General features: G+C 37.8%; 2 protein-coding genes and 1 pseudogene across 4 annotated transcripts; 1 reads left to right on the top strand and 2 right to left on the bottom strand.

The window, feature by feature from the left end:
- LOC147504532 (secoisolariciresinol dehydrogenase pseudogene) overlaps positions 1–17,176 on the bottom strand; it is a 75,509-nt pseudogene that overhangs the window by 11,704 nt on the left and 46,629 nt on the right.
- LOC147504534 (transcription repressor KAN1-like) lies at positions 1,667–15,560 on the bottom strand. 3 transcript variants are annotated; one of them, XM_086604068.1, is made up of 5 exons: positions 15,461–15,560; positions 4,374–4,419; positions 3,901–4,072; positions 2,150–2,250; positions 1,667–1,895 (listed from the first exon to the last, which is right to left on the bottom strand). In XM_086604068.1, exons 1-4 carry the CDS (start codon positions 15,500–15,502, stop codon positions 2,232–2,234), a joined length of 279 nt encoding a protein of 92 aa, XP_086460194.1. In that variant the 5' UTR covers positions 15,503–15,560; the 3' UTR covers positions 1,667–1,895; positions 2,150–2,231. The 3 variants fall into 3 exon arrangements, with proteins under 3 accessions (XP_086460194.1, XP_086460193.1, XP_086460195.1); XM_086604067.1 differs by lacking the exon at positions 15,461–15,560 and adding an exon at positions 4,781–4,858 and having other exon boundaries at positions 1,755–1,895; XM_086604069.1 differs by lacking the exon at positions 15,461–15,560 and adding an exon at positions 4,555–4,770 and having other exon boundaries at positions 1,755–1,895.
- On the top strand, positions 2,339–3,162 carry LOC147504535 (uncharacterized; the record flags this gene model as incomplete). The annotated part of the gene is made up of 2 exons (XM_086603703.1): positions 2,339–2,995; positions 3,085–3,162. Coding segments are annotated over 2 exons (735 nt in total), but the record flags the coding sequence as incomplete, so codon positions are not given.

Raw genomic sequence — 17,176 nt, 5'->3', positions numbered from 1 at the left:
TTGCAAAGTGACAATTACTAACGGTTAAAAAGCGTTGCAAAGCAAATTTTCCAACGGTTATTAACCGTTGCAGAGTGACAATTACTAACGGTTAAAAAGCGTTGCAAAGCAAGCGTTGCAAACCAAATTTTCCAACGGTTATTAACCGTTGCAGAGTGACAATTAGTAACGGTTAAAAAGCGTTGCGTAGTTTGATTTGTAACGATTATTGATGATGCTTTAATTTTTTTTGCTTTGCAACGGTTTAAAACTGTTACTAATGTGTTGATATTGTAAAAAAAATTATTTTTATTTTTTTCTTGCCCTAAATTTGAACCTCCTGGTTTCATATAGAAACAAAGAAAATTACCAATGCTTTTGCAAATAGGACGAAAGGAATTAATCAAAACAGGAGCATTTGTATTATGGTTTGATGACTAAATCTCAAAAGATAGTGAAAGAGATAAAAGAAACTACCTCATCTATACAGCAACCAAATAAAAAATACAATTCTATACTCCCAAGCAAAGTTTTGTACATCCTGACAACTTCAGCTTCCTATCAAAGATCACAACAATAATCCACAATCCTTAAATTGCCAAATGAAGTCATAGTGCAACATGAAGATGAACAAGAGCTGCGAGAAGAAAAACAAACCTTCTCATATACCTGTAGTCAGAAAATAAGAAACCTTTTAGGCCTCATTATAACTTTTTAGTAAGGAAATACACAATGGAACTATATGTATATATAGGAGGGATAAAGAGTAAGACTCATAGTCTTTGTATGGTCCATAATAGACCCATATGAGGAGTCATAGCCAATCATGGAGTTGCACAACATCAGCCAACACATTTCAATACATCGAATCGGCAAAGACACAATCACCGGATCAATAGTAAAATCACAAAAGAGAACAACAACTAAGCAACATACGAAAATGCTGATTTTCACTAATACCCAATAGAAAAGCTAATCAGAAGGTCCTATTGCTCGTGAAATCACTTACGGCAATTTCACGCATCAAGTCGGCCGGACCTCGGCAATAAGGCCACGAGATTCCTTGATCTTCGCCAGTTTTTTATCAATCGTGCACTCTCGAGTTCAACATAAATCTACGAGGAGAAACAAAAAGTGCCCAACACAACTCATTAGTAACCTTCCAAGAGAAATTACTTGTTAAAAGAGAAAATAGCTTTGCAATTTATTAATTCACGCTTACCTTCCCAGCCAGATACTGCTTGTTTAAGCGTTTTGATTAATTCTACACGAGCTTCAATATCGCGTGTCATCTATATATTGCATAGCTTCTTTGGACCATAGATACTTGACTGTTTAACACCAAATAACAACATGGAACTAGATTTGAGATTTATATTATATTAAATCAATCGAAAAAAAAAAAATGTATCGCTTAAGCCGGGCCTCTTCGTTTGGACAATATGAGGATCCGTTCATTAAGAGTTTTTCAAGCACGTGCTCGTAACGAGAGTTGAATGATATCAATGGCGGCTTTCTTAGTAGCGAAACATTCTCAAGCAAGTCTACTTTGTTTCTCTACATTCAATAAAGATTCAATTTGTGCATCCAAATTATCCCTCCTTCTGCCGCAGACAAAGAAACAATAGTAAAAAATGAGAAAGCCGAAATCTAGAAATAAATTGAGATCTATAACGAACAAACTTACCATTGAATCGAAAGTTTGAATAGTAGATTTGAGAGAGAATAAAACCCTAGCTGCTGATGACAAGAAAAGGAACACTAATAAAAGAGTTACGTGGGCTTTTCTTGTGGACCACGAAGGTAAGCCCAATTAATGGCCCAATGTTAGTTTTCCAACTGACTACGACCCTCCTCATCGCGGCATCGTCTGCCTTTGCTTAAAAGGCTCCAACTTTCCAACCCAACACATTGGCCTAAAATGTTATGTGTAAGGCACTAAATAAACTAAAGAGTAGCCAAAGACCAATAAAAACAACCACACCCATACATAAAAATATAGTGAGTTAATAGTGATGTGGATGAACTATATGATAACTAGACAATTTGGATAAATGAAACAGTCCCTAATAATATAATGATGTAGGTAATAGCTAAAACCTAATAAATGTATCGTGGTAGTTTTCCTAAGACATAAGAAATGTGGTTTATTTAAAAAAACTGGGAGTACCTTGACAGTCAAGAGAACTAGAGTGGCATGCCTCTCTTGCCACTCTGTGAGATCCTGCCGCACATTTGAAAGTGTAGGAATTTCAGATATCTCTGGTCCATCTGTAGACAAGAGGACATTAATTGTATCAATATCAAAATTGCCCATATTGAATAACAAATTTTTTTGGTTAAATTTGAAATTTGTTGAAGCTACTGGTGCTCATTTGGTCCAGAGAATTACGGAGAGGGTAGTACTATACTATACAGCAGGAGATATCGGTTGAATACTAGAAACAGGGCAGCTAGACCACAATCCATGAGGGGTTGTACTTGTCATTTTGCTGTGAAGCGCATGTATGCCCGTCCATCAGTTGCCCTCCTTATATATAATAACAGACGGCAACATGTAAATGAGTCTGGTTCTATATGCCATGGGCCACTAGACAGAGATGCAATAGGCCCCGGGGCCAAGAAGTTTCTTTACCATTGTGATGAGGTTAATCAAACGGCAATGTCAATGATCTATGTTGGCATGCCTGAGGAAAACGTTAAGCAGAGATACATAGAAGGGATTCAACGTTATTGTGGGCCAAACCCAAAAGTTAATAGCCATGCATCCCAGTTTGTGCAGAAACTAGGAATGATTATCCAAAGATCGACACATGAGTTGGATCTGGATGATCAGGCTAGCATATGGTTATGGGTTGCGCGGAATAACAAGATGAAGTTTTTCTATCAGGATGCCTCGGAAAATAATGCTTTTATACTGGGGATTCAAACGGAGTGGCAGTTACAACAAATGATTCGTTTTGGCCACCAGAGTCTCATGGCAGCTCATTCAACCTTTGGCATTAAGAAACTCAAGGTAAGTAGCACATTGTGTTAGATGTTTAGACAAGAGTACAGGAATGGTTTTACTGAATACTGCAATATCACTGTATGTTTTAATTGTAGTATCCTGTGAGCACAATTCTCGTTTTTGACTCTCACCAACATGCACTCCCTGTTGCATGGGTCATAATTCGTGAATAAGCAAATACATTTCCAAAGCTATGTATTGGAATTTTTTTTGTTCCCATGCATTATGCAACAATGCAAGTTAATCTCAACACTAAATCGATCACTACACCTGCTATACAATGTTGTTCTGTGTTTCATGTTTTCTTGCCATAGAATGTTTTTGACATTTGGATGATACAAACAATATATTTGATCGTATGATACTCTCTCTCTCTATTATACAACACTACACGAGCCAAGAACACGACAATGTATGAAACAAAATTTGAGTAAAATAATATAACAGAGATAAGTCAAGTCAAGGAGTTGGCCTTTTTGGTCATATATGCAACTCCATCTCGTGAAGAGAATAAAATGCAAGTATAAAATTGTAACATAAGTGAATTATTAGATAATGAGTACAATATATTAAACTAAAAAGAAAACATAGAGAAGAGTCAACAGTGTTTTGCTTTATCTTTTAAAACCAACAAACAAAGCAAAATAACGCATCTCCATAGAAAATCTTAAGAAAGAGAAAAAGAAGAAGGAAGAAAAGCAAAAGCTGCCATAAGAACCCTTTTATTCTAACAAAAAAAAATGGTGGACGTGGGTTTTGCAATTTTCATAGCTAAACTAACCCATCCATGCAAAAGAAAAAGCAGAAAAGCAGGCTTTCATTTCATGTGTGCCTATGTATATAGAAAAGACAATGTATAAAAATATTATAGAATGAGAAAGAAAGAGGAAAAGAAGATGGGATAGTGTTACCTTGAAGAGTTACTCCAAAGAGTAGTATTACTTGAAGAAGCATAATCCACTTCTTGGTTCATAGGCACATCTGACGACACCCTTTGATCCATAAACCGGCCAAGATTCAGGTCATTTACCCCCACTGACGCCCCTCCTGAGAAATCTTCTTCTCCAGATCCATCAGATTGGCCTAATGTCATAAATTTGAGGAGACATTTTGGTTATAACTCATGTGTTTCTATGTGGAACAAAGTTCTAAATGTTCGAGGACCACATTTGATTTTGTGAACACTGAACCATTGTTGTCACGGGAGAACATTGTTTTGGTAGACACATTGTGATTTGGCAATGGAAATAGTAAAGAAATTAATGAGAGTTTGGGGTAAGGGAAGAAATGGATTTTATTTGTAAATGGTTACTGAAAATTGGAATAAAGTTGAACTGCTAAAAAGAAAGGTATTGAACTGTGAAGTTTAAGCTATACAAATCACCTGAGGAAGCTGCAGGTTTGTCAGTTGTCTTCACAGTCCTATACATCTGCAAAGGCAAAGAAAACAAGGACAATAAAGATAAAGAAGATGAAAAAAAAAAGAGACCACAAAGAAAATTTTAAAAAATAAACAAGCACTAGAAAGGAAATGTGCTGTACAATTCATATACTAACTAATGTACCATTGTCAAAGCGTGTGGATCGTCGGATGGATGTTGGGATATGCATGATATTGTAATGTATTTGTACCTTATGCTGGTATCAATGTTATCCACATTCCAAACCAAATTGAATTAAAAAGAAAACAAAACAAAAAAATGAAAGATTTCTGATGGCCTCCTTTTTCTAAATTTCTGGGAATTTCTTGTTTTGCTTCATTAATATTTACAAAACCGAAAAGTAAGAAACCTGTGGAAATTGAGAACAGCGAAGCCTTGAAACGTTAGCTATCGGCTTAACTGGACGACTCCCCATGTCCGATGAAAATTCCTGTAAGTTGTGAAAGAGTTTTGCAGATTTAAAATCTCAAAATGAAATCATCTAAGCATCCTTCTATCACTAATTGACGTAAGAAAGGAGGATGAGGGATTACCCGATCACGGAAGACAAGTGAGGCCTTCCTTTAGGCCGAATTTGGAACCATCCACTGACATGTCACTCTACAGCAAGATGGAGCGAAACTATTTACCAAGATTCGGCTGGATCTATACTTATTAAGTGCCACGAGGAATCCGTTAATATTGTAAGAAATCCGTTTGATTTCCATAAGCGATGTCTGTAAAAGTACCGATCACCTACCTACATTAGAACCACATATAAGTCATGTGGCAACAAAACATGAGAAGATTAGTAACTTATAGATATCTACCATGATAAGCGGTGAGGCTTCACAACCAAAGTATTTTTCAATGTCTTCACCGATGATCCACGGCTTCTTCACCCCTGAAGTTTATACATGACTAAGTTAAGTTTAAAAGCGTATGATGCCAATTCTAATACATGGAGAAAACAAGGCGTGGCTTGCCTAACTTGACAACATTGGTGAGTTAATCACAAAGCAATCCAAATGCAAGTAACTAGAAATGCTATTCAATAGTAAATCATTCAAGGTCAACAAAGTGACTTACCGTGTCTAATGACATGAATTCCAATTGATTGCTTTCGAAAGCGTTCGAGCTTTGGAACCATTAGCATCATATTGGCTTAATCCTAGCATAAAAAATCAAACATAAACATTAGTCCACAAGTATGAAACAAGATATTTATCACGGACTAGGCAATGCCAACTTACCGCCAGAGAGTTGCTAAAACAGCAACATTATCACCAAAAACAGATTTACAAGAATCCAAGGACGATTCAAGAGGAGGCCAAAGCGCAAGCGAATAAGGCAACGTAAGTGTATTATCTTTATCAAAAACCACACCTTTAAACCCTCTTTTTTCTAACTCTACCCAATCAATCCACCTAATATCTTTCACAGAAATATGAGGTACAGCAAGATGATTGTCTTTAGTCATCACTGCCAATGCCGATGATATCCCTTTGAAGTTAAAACGTGCCTATTCTTACCATGACAGCAACACTCATTCCAAAGTTCCACCATTCTCCCTCCTCCTTTATCCGGGCTTGGGACCGGCAGCGCAAAGACTTTCATTACTTTGCACTGGCGGAGTTAAAAACGGGGTTATCTCTTCAACCTGCAAAAAACATAAAAACTTTCATAATATAACATTCAGACAATAAACATTCTTATAAACCATCATACCATCATAACAAGCTATAGTGCACAAATTCGTTATGTCATTCTTACATCTTGCAAAAGGCTCTTACCATTACTTACAAAAACATACTCAAAAACCAAAATAGATGAAGTTTGCATATCCCACACAATAGATTACTCATCTGCAACCTTGATTCAAGCCAAATCAAAGGCCCCCTTCAAAAAAAAATCACTAAGGTCCGAAAGCCAAATTGAGGTCCATCATAAATAAGAGCATTGGGAACCAAGACTTCCTCGATGTAGATCTTTTTTCCCCTCTAAGGACGGTTACGCCATGGCAAATATTAGGGGTGGTTGTCATAACATATCCCCAGCAACGGAACACCATCTCTACCTAATAGGGTAACCTTAAGAGGTGGACTCAACATTTCAGCAGGAGGGTTCACAGGCGGGTTCCGGGGAGGGTTCGCGGGGAGGGTTCACGGGAGGGTTCGCGGGAGGAGGTTCACGGGAGGGTTCATAGATTCAAACATATTCATTAAATTCTGTTGAGGCGGACGGAACCCGAGTTGGAGCCAACATCGGTTCGGTGTTGTATCCCCATGTGGCGGTTGACTATTCGACATTCCATTGTTGGTTACAAGCTTAAGCATATCCTGACAAAATGAATGACAAAACTAAGAATTATATATATGATGAAAACAATAAGTTTTTATTTAAGGCAAACTCACCATCAACACACCCTCAACTCTAGCTATGGAAGACTTCATCTCACTCATTTCACCCTTAAATTCAGAATTTGATGAAGACCTTGCTTGTGCTAACATCACCTTCGCAATACTTGTATGCTTTAATTGCTTCTTAGAGAGGTTAGAGCTGATTCCACGAGTCCTACTCTTTTTGTCCGCTCCTAAGACTTGGTCAATTTCGTCATTATCAAAATCAAGATGAGTTGCCTTTGCCCTCTCCACTTGAAGTTGCACTTTTTCTTTTCTTTTGAGCAGCCTCCACCAATTCCTATAGTGTTTTCCATGGAAATTAGTTCAAAACTAACAAGTTAGTACAAACTTAAGGTAAATCAGTCGAGAAAAAATTGTCTATAATAACAAAGTAACGAACTAATAGCCTGCACACTAGTTCGTGCATCATTTACAAAGAGAAATACTATGTCAAAGACTTAACAAAATTATAGTTGGAACTCAAGTGAAATGCAAACTCACATAACGGGCTCGGCTCTCCAAAAACAGTTCCATTACGGACGTTCATGTCCTGCTTTCCACCTGTCTACCCGTCCGTGTATCTTGTCAGGATTTTGTTTATTCTACATGTACATTGGTAAACAATTGTTAGCATATCATAATAAAAATTCAAAAGTTTATGGAAAGACACCTACCATTTTATGCAACGTGTTGGCATACGTATCCCGCCCAAATGTATGTCGAGAATCATTCAATTTTATATTCTCACCATTCTTCACATTTCTTGCCATCACCTCAGAAGTGTTCTCATATATTACAAACTGTTCCCAATGATTTGGATCAATGCCAGCTGGGCATGCGGCGACTTGTTCTTCCAAGGTCTCAAACTTATTCAATATATCTTTTCTCAAGACCCATTTTCCATATCTAAACTTAGTAGAAAAGTTTTTTTCTGCATGTGAACGAGCTAGTGCTTGGTCGACATTTGTAACTTAAAATTCACGCTATAAAACACAAGTTATATAGTAATGTGAATGAAGCTAGAACTCAAAATGTCTAGAATGCATTAAAAAAAAAAATCAGAGGTAAACCTTACCATTAAGGCATTCCAAACCTTATCCTTGAATTCAGAATGTACAAGCCTCCAATCAGTGTAACTAACTGGGATACGAGCTCGAATGAGACTACCAAAGACGCAGTATTCCATCACGGAGGCATTATCACCAACGACAACACCATCAATATCAATCAATATAGGTAACTTCCTAACATTTTTCTGATTCTTGCGCGTCACCGAAGGCTGAGATGGATGTGAAACTTAAGTAGAAGGCTGTGATGCATGTGAGGCGAACGGAAGGTTGAGATGCACTAGGTGTGGTTGACGATACCATTTCAAATGAAATCCTAACATATATTGCAAAATAGTCTATTAGTAGTCGGTACTGAAAAATATAATCATGAAAAGGTGAGAAAGAAGAATAAATAAAAGCATATACGATTCAATCCAAACAAAAGTATTTCATTACATTATCATAGTTTGGAAACTACAACAATTACAATCAGGTTAAGCACTTCATCAAAGGCTTCAAATTAGGTTGGTCCTCAAGGGTAGATTGGAAAACAGTTGGTACATCTAGTGAGTCAACTCCACACGTCAATCGCCTCGGTGAATGGATGACTACCGACCAATTAGGATTTTTCAAGTCCTTCGAATAAAACACTTGACTAGCTTCGGAAGCGAGAATGACCGGCTCATCAAAATATTGATCAACACTTTTCATCTTATTAAGATTGACCAACACCAAATTAGAGTCTGGACAGAGCTTGTAGCCATTGGTCTTGTCTTCCACCTTCACCCAATTGCAATAAAAGACTACTTGTTGAAAGTCTGTATAGTCCAGCTCTAATATTTGTTCAATAACCCCATACCACCGTCGATGCATCTCTATGGATTTTTGTCTTTCCTACTTGGCGTAAGCGAAGTGATGGCCTCCATGCAAACACCACTATCTTGTGTGACAACTGTTTAGATCATGCGACCTAGTAGAAAAAGACAAAACCATTGATCGCGATACTTTCTATACGTTTTAGCTTGGTGTAATGGTCCTTCAACTAATCGCCATAAGTCATTCTTGGTGTCGCGTTTGCAGCCAATAACTGTAAAAGGCGATAGTTAGAAAGCTAATATTACTAACTTCAGATTTCCTATTTAACTAATGGATGAATTAAACAATACCTTGTTATATAACCCGACAATGAAATCTGTTTGTATGCGCGACCGACTTTGCAACCCCTTTTCCTCTACCCGCGAGATTGTAAGGAGCGGTATTCACTACAAATCGTTCATGCAATTACGCATGAGTATTTTCATGTAGAGTACTAGAGTAGGTTTAGAAACCAAATGTGTCAAAAAGCACACCTGTAGTAATCATCAAGCTTTTCGACGTCTAGTCGAAATAGGACCCATCTACGTATTTGAATCCATTGTTTAACACTTAGAGTCACAGTTTTACCATCGAGCAAAGGCCCTTCATCACTATACTCGCCATCTTCATCTAGAAAGGCTACACGCCGATTTATGATTTCCGTCCCGAATTGGGCATATACTCCATAGCATACCTAGCTGACTTCGAGAAATAATATCACGACTCTGCAATGGACCCTTCAACATATCGTTTATTCTTTGGGAATATTTTTACACTCTTTCAACATACCCCTATTAGAACAAGAAATTTAAGTATACACTTTCAATTTTAAAATCCAATTATAGAAAAAGCTAGAGAAGATATTAAGGTAAAAGTAATTTACATACCGTTCAAATGGAAACATCCACCTTTGATGCATAGTTCCACAAAGTAGCTTCATCGACCAAATGCACCATGAGGTGGATCGATATAAAAAACGATGGTGGAAAATATTTTTCAAGCATGCACAATGCTTCTGCAACCATGTACTTGGCCTCTTGGATATGTTGCGAACTAAGACCTTAGAGCACAACAAGTTGAAGAATAAGCTTATCGATGAATAGCTCTTCTCGAGATCCGATGTTTAGGAAAAGCATGTTGAAGCAATACAGGTAGCAAATAACACATAATGACATGATAGTCATGTGATTTCATTTACGAGCAAACTAGGTGGATTTAAAGCGACAATGTTGCTCAGATTTGATGAGAAACCAGAAGGAAGCTTCAAGTCCTTCAAAATTTTGCAGAAGTTTAACTTCTCGTCTTTAGTTAAGACAAATGGAGCCTTCGGTTTTATTGGTTTCCACGTATTTGGATCGGTCGATTGCATCCACTGACCACTATGAATTCGCATCTTCCTCATATCTTCTCGCGCACCTACTGTATCCTTTGACTTGTCTTTCTTGTCTAGGATGTAATTTAGTAGATGTTCCGCAACATTTTTCTCAGTATGCATCACATCAACAACATGTCGGGATTTATGAGTGGGCCAATAGGGCATATCCCAAAAATAGACCTTTTATACCAAGCCTCTGTAACTTGAACATCTTCATCATCTACACTATCATCCAAATTCACATCAGATGTGCTTCTTTTGCTACCTGTTTGGATTTTACCCGGCTTATACTTGATATGACTCACCTGCTTTGCATAACTTTTTCTCCACTTAACCTTTGTGGAGCAATGTTCAACTCTTGATCTTAAGTCCCAAGTATTTTTCGACCGAAGCGGGTGACCTAACGGAAGAAAGGGGGCGATAGTTTGTGTAAACAATCTTCTTTGCATGCTCAAGATATATCGATTGAGTGTTATCCGAACAAATCGGACATGCTTTGTAACCATGTGTTATGCAACCCGCTAAGTTTCCAAGAGCGGGGAAAATCATGAATACCCCACACTAGCATAGCTCTCAAGGTAAAATGCTGTTTTTTATGCATGTCATAAGCCAGCACCCCTTCCTTCCACAACTGTTCCAACTCCTCATACAATGGCTGAAGAAAAACGTCGATATCTTGACCCGGTGCCTTCCGCCCAGGTATCAGCAAACACATCATTTGGAACTCTGGCTTCATACATAAATAAGGGGGGAGATTATAAGGTACCAAGTAAACAGGCCAACAACTATAGCTAGTGGATTGTATTCCACGGGGATTGAAACCATCAGTTGCAATTCCAAGCCAAACATTGCGCCCTTCCTGAGCAAAATCAGGCCAACTCTTTTTATATGTTTTCCACTGGATTGAGTCGATGGGATGTCGCATATGATCCCAAGAAGGTGTAGCTCGGTCGTGCCATGTCATTTCGTTCGCTATCCATGGGATAGTGTACAACCTCTTGAGCCTTGGAATCAAGGGAAAATGTCTCAAAACTTTATTCGGCTCTTTTGTTTCTTTCTTACCCATCTTTCCTTCTTTCACTTTGTATCTGGGTGCTTTACAATCGGCGACACATTCCGTTAACTTAGCATCATCTTTCCAAGTATAACATTCAATTGTTCTCACATGCATGGATACTTATGGCTTTCATTCCTAGATCTTTCAAAGCATTGCTTTCATTCTGTGGTACTTTGATGGCAAAGTGATTCCTTCCGGGAACCATATCCTCAAAAGGGACAAAAGTGCGGACACACTAGTTCCCGACCAACCATATTTCTTCTTCAAGTTATGAAGGTCAACAATTGCGAAAGTGTTGTAGCGGGAGCCTCACATGAAGGGTATAGCTTTTGTTTACGCCATTTTCTTGTATTAGTTGTACCTCTTCCCCAAATCGGGTTCAAGAACGGTGGTGGTTCAAAATCCCCATATGATTTTCTTCATCCTCATTCAAATCACATGCAACTACTTCATGAACTCCATAAGAAGCATCAACAAAATTCCCCATCCCAAGCCCTTCAGCCTCAGTGTTTTCTTCTTCAATCACTGGCTCCACCACCGGATCCGTACATGGGTTCTCACCATGTAAAACCCATACACGATAATTCTTATCCATCCCGTACCTAATCAAATGTCTAGAGATTGTATCAAACACAAAGCTTTTTCCATTTCGACATTCTCTACAAGGACAAGGACACGTGGTCAAGCCGCGGTTGTTCACAATCGCAAATTGAATGAAATAAGCCACCCCTTGTTTGTACACATCTCCAAGTCTGTCCAATTCATTCATCCACTCTTTCTGAATTGGCCGAGACACTCTGCAAAATTAGACATGTGGGGGGTTGAACAAGCACATTGTGTAATCTATCGATTTGATACAACATAATACACAATCAAACCTTGAATATAGACACAGAGTACTAAGGCTTTTGTGTAAGTCGTTGAATCCTAAACTCGACTTCAACTACATCAAAAGTAAGCTCTAAGTCGGTCCAGCGCGGTGGCCTAGGTAGGTAAAAGCAAGCACTAGTATTCTCGAATTCTAGCTAAGTCTATGATATTAAAGGAATAGCTATAAATAGAATTAACAAAGAATATTAACAAAGAAAAATTGATTTAATCTGCCGTAACATTGGGCTATACTACCACCATAGGCACGCCGTCGCCGACCCTCGATCAACAACATATCTTTATCTAAGCAACCACATATACTTCATCATTGTTTCACCCTGAACATAAGAAAACTTCAAACAACAAAGCATCTATCAATACTCGGTCGGCGTCAAATTGTGATACTTGCTCGGTTCTTATATAGAGTTGTTATTCGTGGATTGCTTTGTTACTACACAATTGCGTGAGGTCTTTGCATAACGTTATTACGTGGACTCGATAAACCAACACCTCAACCTTTTCTAATTTTGTCTAAAATAGTTTCTATCTTAGCTAGTCCACAAAAAAATTTGCATTGAGATTGATTGAGACAAACAATTGACACCTCGATCATACACAATATTTACATATCCCAAAGAACCGTTACAAGTCATTGTTGATTTAGATCCGAGATTCGTGTGTGCACCAAGATCTGTGTGTGCGAGATCCGTGAATCGAAACAATCCAACGACAACTAGTAATGGTTGTTGGAATTTGATCGAACCGGTTCTTGTGTAGCCGGACTCAAAGGAAAATCTGATGCATTCCTCTTGTGTGTTTAACAACTTCGGTTCTTTGGCCTAGGGAACAAAAAGTCCTTTAAAGAATTTTTGTAATCTATGGAGAAACCACTTCATCAAAAAGGAATAATAATAATACATTCCAAAGTCAATTGAATTTTCTTTGACAAACTTTCAAAGTAGTTACATGGAAAAGAAAATACTTGAATCTGAGATTAAATTATGAAGTCAAATGGAATTCTCTTTTTACTAAACTTTCAATATGAAATTGCAATTTGCTATTGTTATTATTATTTTTTCCGATGAAGAGAAATTGCACTACTAATTTCTCATTGTTTTCCACGTAATAGTTGTTTACATGTGTACTTCATTTCTTGTTCCCACGCAAAGAAGACCCCTCACTCCAAATCTCTTTCATGTGATGCCCCAATATCGCCCAAGGTTATATGAAACGGTCGGGTGTTGGTTTGGGACTTGGTTTCCCCCCCGAGTTTTTGGCGGGGAGAATTAATTCACCTATTTTTCCAAGAGCTGTAATTTGCGGTGAGCGGTCGAAACAACGCCACCCTCAATTGTGTGCTTAAAAAAGCCTTATCATTTGTGGTTCAAGTGTGATACTTGCTCGAAGTCTTATATAGAGTGAAATATCGATTATAATATTCATTTAAGTGAGCAGACCACATTGTAATTCAAATAAAGCAATATAATGCCAACACCGACTGATCAAATCCTTTTTTCTTGGCAGATTCTAGAAAAGTGAGCGTAAACTGTTAAGAGAGGCAGTCATTAGGAGAGAAGCCTAGCAAGTCAAAGGCATATACAGATTTCCTGCTAGTATTCTAAATAACATACTAGAATAAATGCCAACAAATCAAACCTAATCTACATATTCGAGCACCACGAGAGAAATTATCATATCAAAACCACAACTACATACTAAAAACTAAGCTTGCATATATGTATGAATCAAGTAGTTCTTGCTAATAGAGAGACTTCAATAAGAAACAGTAGAAGCTAGAAAGGATAAAGGAAAGAGAGAAATTTCAGAAGCTTTAAACTCACGCTTCTTCTAAATCAATAACTTTAATAGCAACATCTCTGTTAAGCTCCTTATCAAATCTGCAGAACGATTGAATGTAACAATGCATATTAAGTCAACGTGTAGGAAACCAACAACTCAGGATTTATGTGAAAATCTTACTTCTCAAATGAATTGAATAAGATATATCCTAGACGGATGTAAAGCGCTTTTGATATAGACTAAACAAAACCGCTTAAGTGCAAAAAGAGCGTCTAGGAGTATAGCAAATCGGTCTCGTGGAACCAAGCGGTAAGTATGAGAACCTCACATTATAATAGTTTTTAAATCCATACAAATCTTATTAATACTTTTTCTCCAAAGATGTAACAAACTAGAAAGAAACTGAAAAAAATTATTATCTCAAACTGCAAGAAATGGATTGTGTCAAGCGTTGCAAAAGAATTCACAAATTCACAAATTTACTTGCAAAAGAATTCAGAACTTTCGGGAAAGAGTTCTGATTTCAAGCGTTGGGGATTAACTTTCATGATCACAAATTCACAACATGCTTCGATCACGGTCATAAGATAGATAATTGTAAATTGTGATTACAGACTAATGAAGAGAAAAGTTTGAGGAGAAAAGAGTGTATGGCTTAATTAGTTTTGGCCTTCTCTCACACTTGTTTATATAGGAAAAATAGTTGGTTACTGATAAAGAAGCCTATTTAATGTCTCGGCTTAGACACTAACATATAATTAAGGTAGATATATAGCCAAATATAACATTTGCTACTTACTAAATATCATTGACGATTGTGGTATGGATCACCAGTTAGCATTTACTCAACACTAATATCTGATATTATCATGTAAACGTAGTTTGGTTTCTTTAGTCAGTAATAAGTTAATGACCTAATAAATAAGATTTATACATTATATGATTGTAGTCCGTAGTAGTCTTAATATGTATTTTCCCCATATTTCCAGGTACCAAAAAGTTTATTAAGAGTTGAAGAGTGTACAAGACTTAGAAACCTTACGTAATAATACAAGAAAAACTCTAATACTATGCTCAACCAACTATATGTGAAGTTATCAAACCTGAAGCGCTACACACTTCTAGAATCTAGCAAAAGCACCCCAAAGGTTTTTCATGCTTGCGATAATTTGGTCAAGATATGAGAAGTGCTTTTACTTTCTAGTTGTTGTTTCTTTCCAACCAAATTGGGCCAGGACACTGTATGAGGGAGCAATTCCACAAAACATACGGCCGAGTTTTGTCAATTTGTTACACATTCTTATTGTACTAGTTACATATTACACTATTACCTGACTATCTAAGCATATTCATAAATATTTTCAGCTCTCTATTTTACATGAATGAATGAGTAATACGCTTGAGCAGGTGATGCCAAGCCCAGATAAAGCAAATAGCATCATGTTAAGTGAATGGTTGCTCATAGTTAGTGACAAATCCCAAACCAACTTTATGATCTTACAGTTAATATGTTCATCAGATAGGTGATTGAATTATAATGACCATTATTTATATATTTAAGTTTAAGGAGTCACTAGTCATGCTAATAACAGCTGTGGTGAACACATGCTAATAACAGCTAGTAAAATGGTTAAGCACATACCTGCAGATGTCCCAGAGCATTTTGTGCACGTGGCTCTGCCATAGATGCTTCAAAATCAATGTAGAAAAGGTAATCAAAGTACCTGTCATCATAAAGGATTCACTTATGAAAGATACCAGGATTTTTAGGAAATCATGAAAATGGCTTGTTTCCGTTTTCGGTTTTGGGAATTTTCCTATTTCCGGAAATTGCCTTCAAACAAATAGGGAACTTCCCGATTCGTTTTGGAAGCTCATAACCTATTTAAACTCCCTTCTTTCTACACTAACAAACCATAATACATTCCACCATCATCCCGCACCATCCACTCCAAGTTTTACTTTCTTTTTCATCTAAACTCCGGTTTGATTACTACGGCGCTGCTTTGTCGAGGCGCTGCGCCTTTACTTTTTTTTGAAAAATTTTGTCAGAGCGCGACCCGCCCTCAGCTACAGGACCTAGAGCGCGACCCGCCCTCATACCAAGCGCAACCCGCGCCATAACACTGTAATCGCATTTACATAAGAGCGCGACCGTGTTTCTGTGAACGCGGAAATTTCCAATTTTCAGACGGTCATTCCAGGATTTTTGTGGAACTGTTCAAAGAGTTATTGTGATGACATCTCCTATAGTCATACCTAAACAGTCTTTCGAAGATGTGTTGGGCACCGAGACCTATGGACACTGGTTCCGATACAGGATCCTGCAGTTAGGATGGCGTCATCTACTGGTAAGTGATGACGACTCATATTCACCACAACTTACTGCTTATTTCTATGACCACGTTAAATTCTATTGTAATCAGGATGGAGATCAAGAATTCTCCGTCGTAGTCGATGACACGACACATGAATTCAATAAAAATTTGGTCGCTTTAGTTTTAGGAATACCAATACCTGATCCTGTTCACACATGGGCATATATGATTGATAATGTATATCTTTATGATTATACATATTTCCATGATTATTATGGGGGAGGGTATTTCGAGTAATGGACCAGGGGCGATATAGCATTGCCCTTGGTAGCCTTTCCTTAAACGTAGGCACCACCATGTTATTTATCGATGAATATTTTGGGGAATGGCGGTCACTTAAACAAAGATCGCTGGGTGGTGACATTTTCCTCGCTTTAGCTGAGGGACGTCGCCACTATGACATTCCCCGAGTTTTGGTCACTAGTCTTAAGAGAGCCCAAGCCATGAGGCGTAAGTATCTTCTTATGCCTGTGTTGGTAAGCCGCATCATGCGTAGTTGTTTACCTGTATTCTGTGCATAATTCACAGATTGGAAAAGGGTTGAAGTCATGAGACCCACCAATAGGGTGGTTCGCTCATTGCGAATAATGACTTGGCTGGGATGGCAGGTGCAGCCTCATTTGGTCGCCCCGTACATCCCATCAGACATAATAACACTTAACAGGTTATCATTAGTAGATGATAAATGGTGGCAAGCTTGGCAAGTTATAATGAACTGGTAGGATGCGAAGGAACCTCATATCTTTAATGAGGAGGAGGATGCTTAAGCGGGAGATAAGGTAAGTTTTTAGTTTTTTTTGGTGTCTGCTTATGTCCCAAGCAATTTCAATTTTGTTAACCCCATAATGGGTGGAACTCGTATAGAGTTGCGTCAGTTTATTTCCTATAGTAGTACGTTCTAACTTTGTTTTGCAGATGTTCCTGAATTTCACACGTTTCAATGGTATTTTTCCTACCCTCTTTATTTACAATACTTTGAG

This window comes from Coptis chinensis, chromosome 4, assembly GCF_015680905.1.
Source record: "Coptis chinensis isolate HL-2020 chromosome 4, ASM1568090v1, whole genome shotgun sequence".
In the NCBI taxonomy this organism is placed as follows: domain Eukaryota; kingdom Viridiplantae; phylum Streptophyta; class Magnoliopsida; order Ranunculales; family Ranunculaceae; genus Coptis; species Coptis chinensis.
This window is presented reverse-complemented; position numbering and strand designations above follow the sequence as displayed.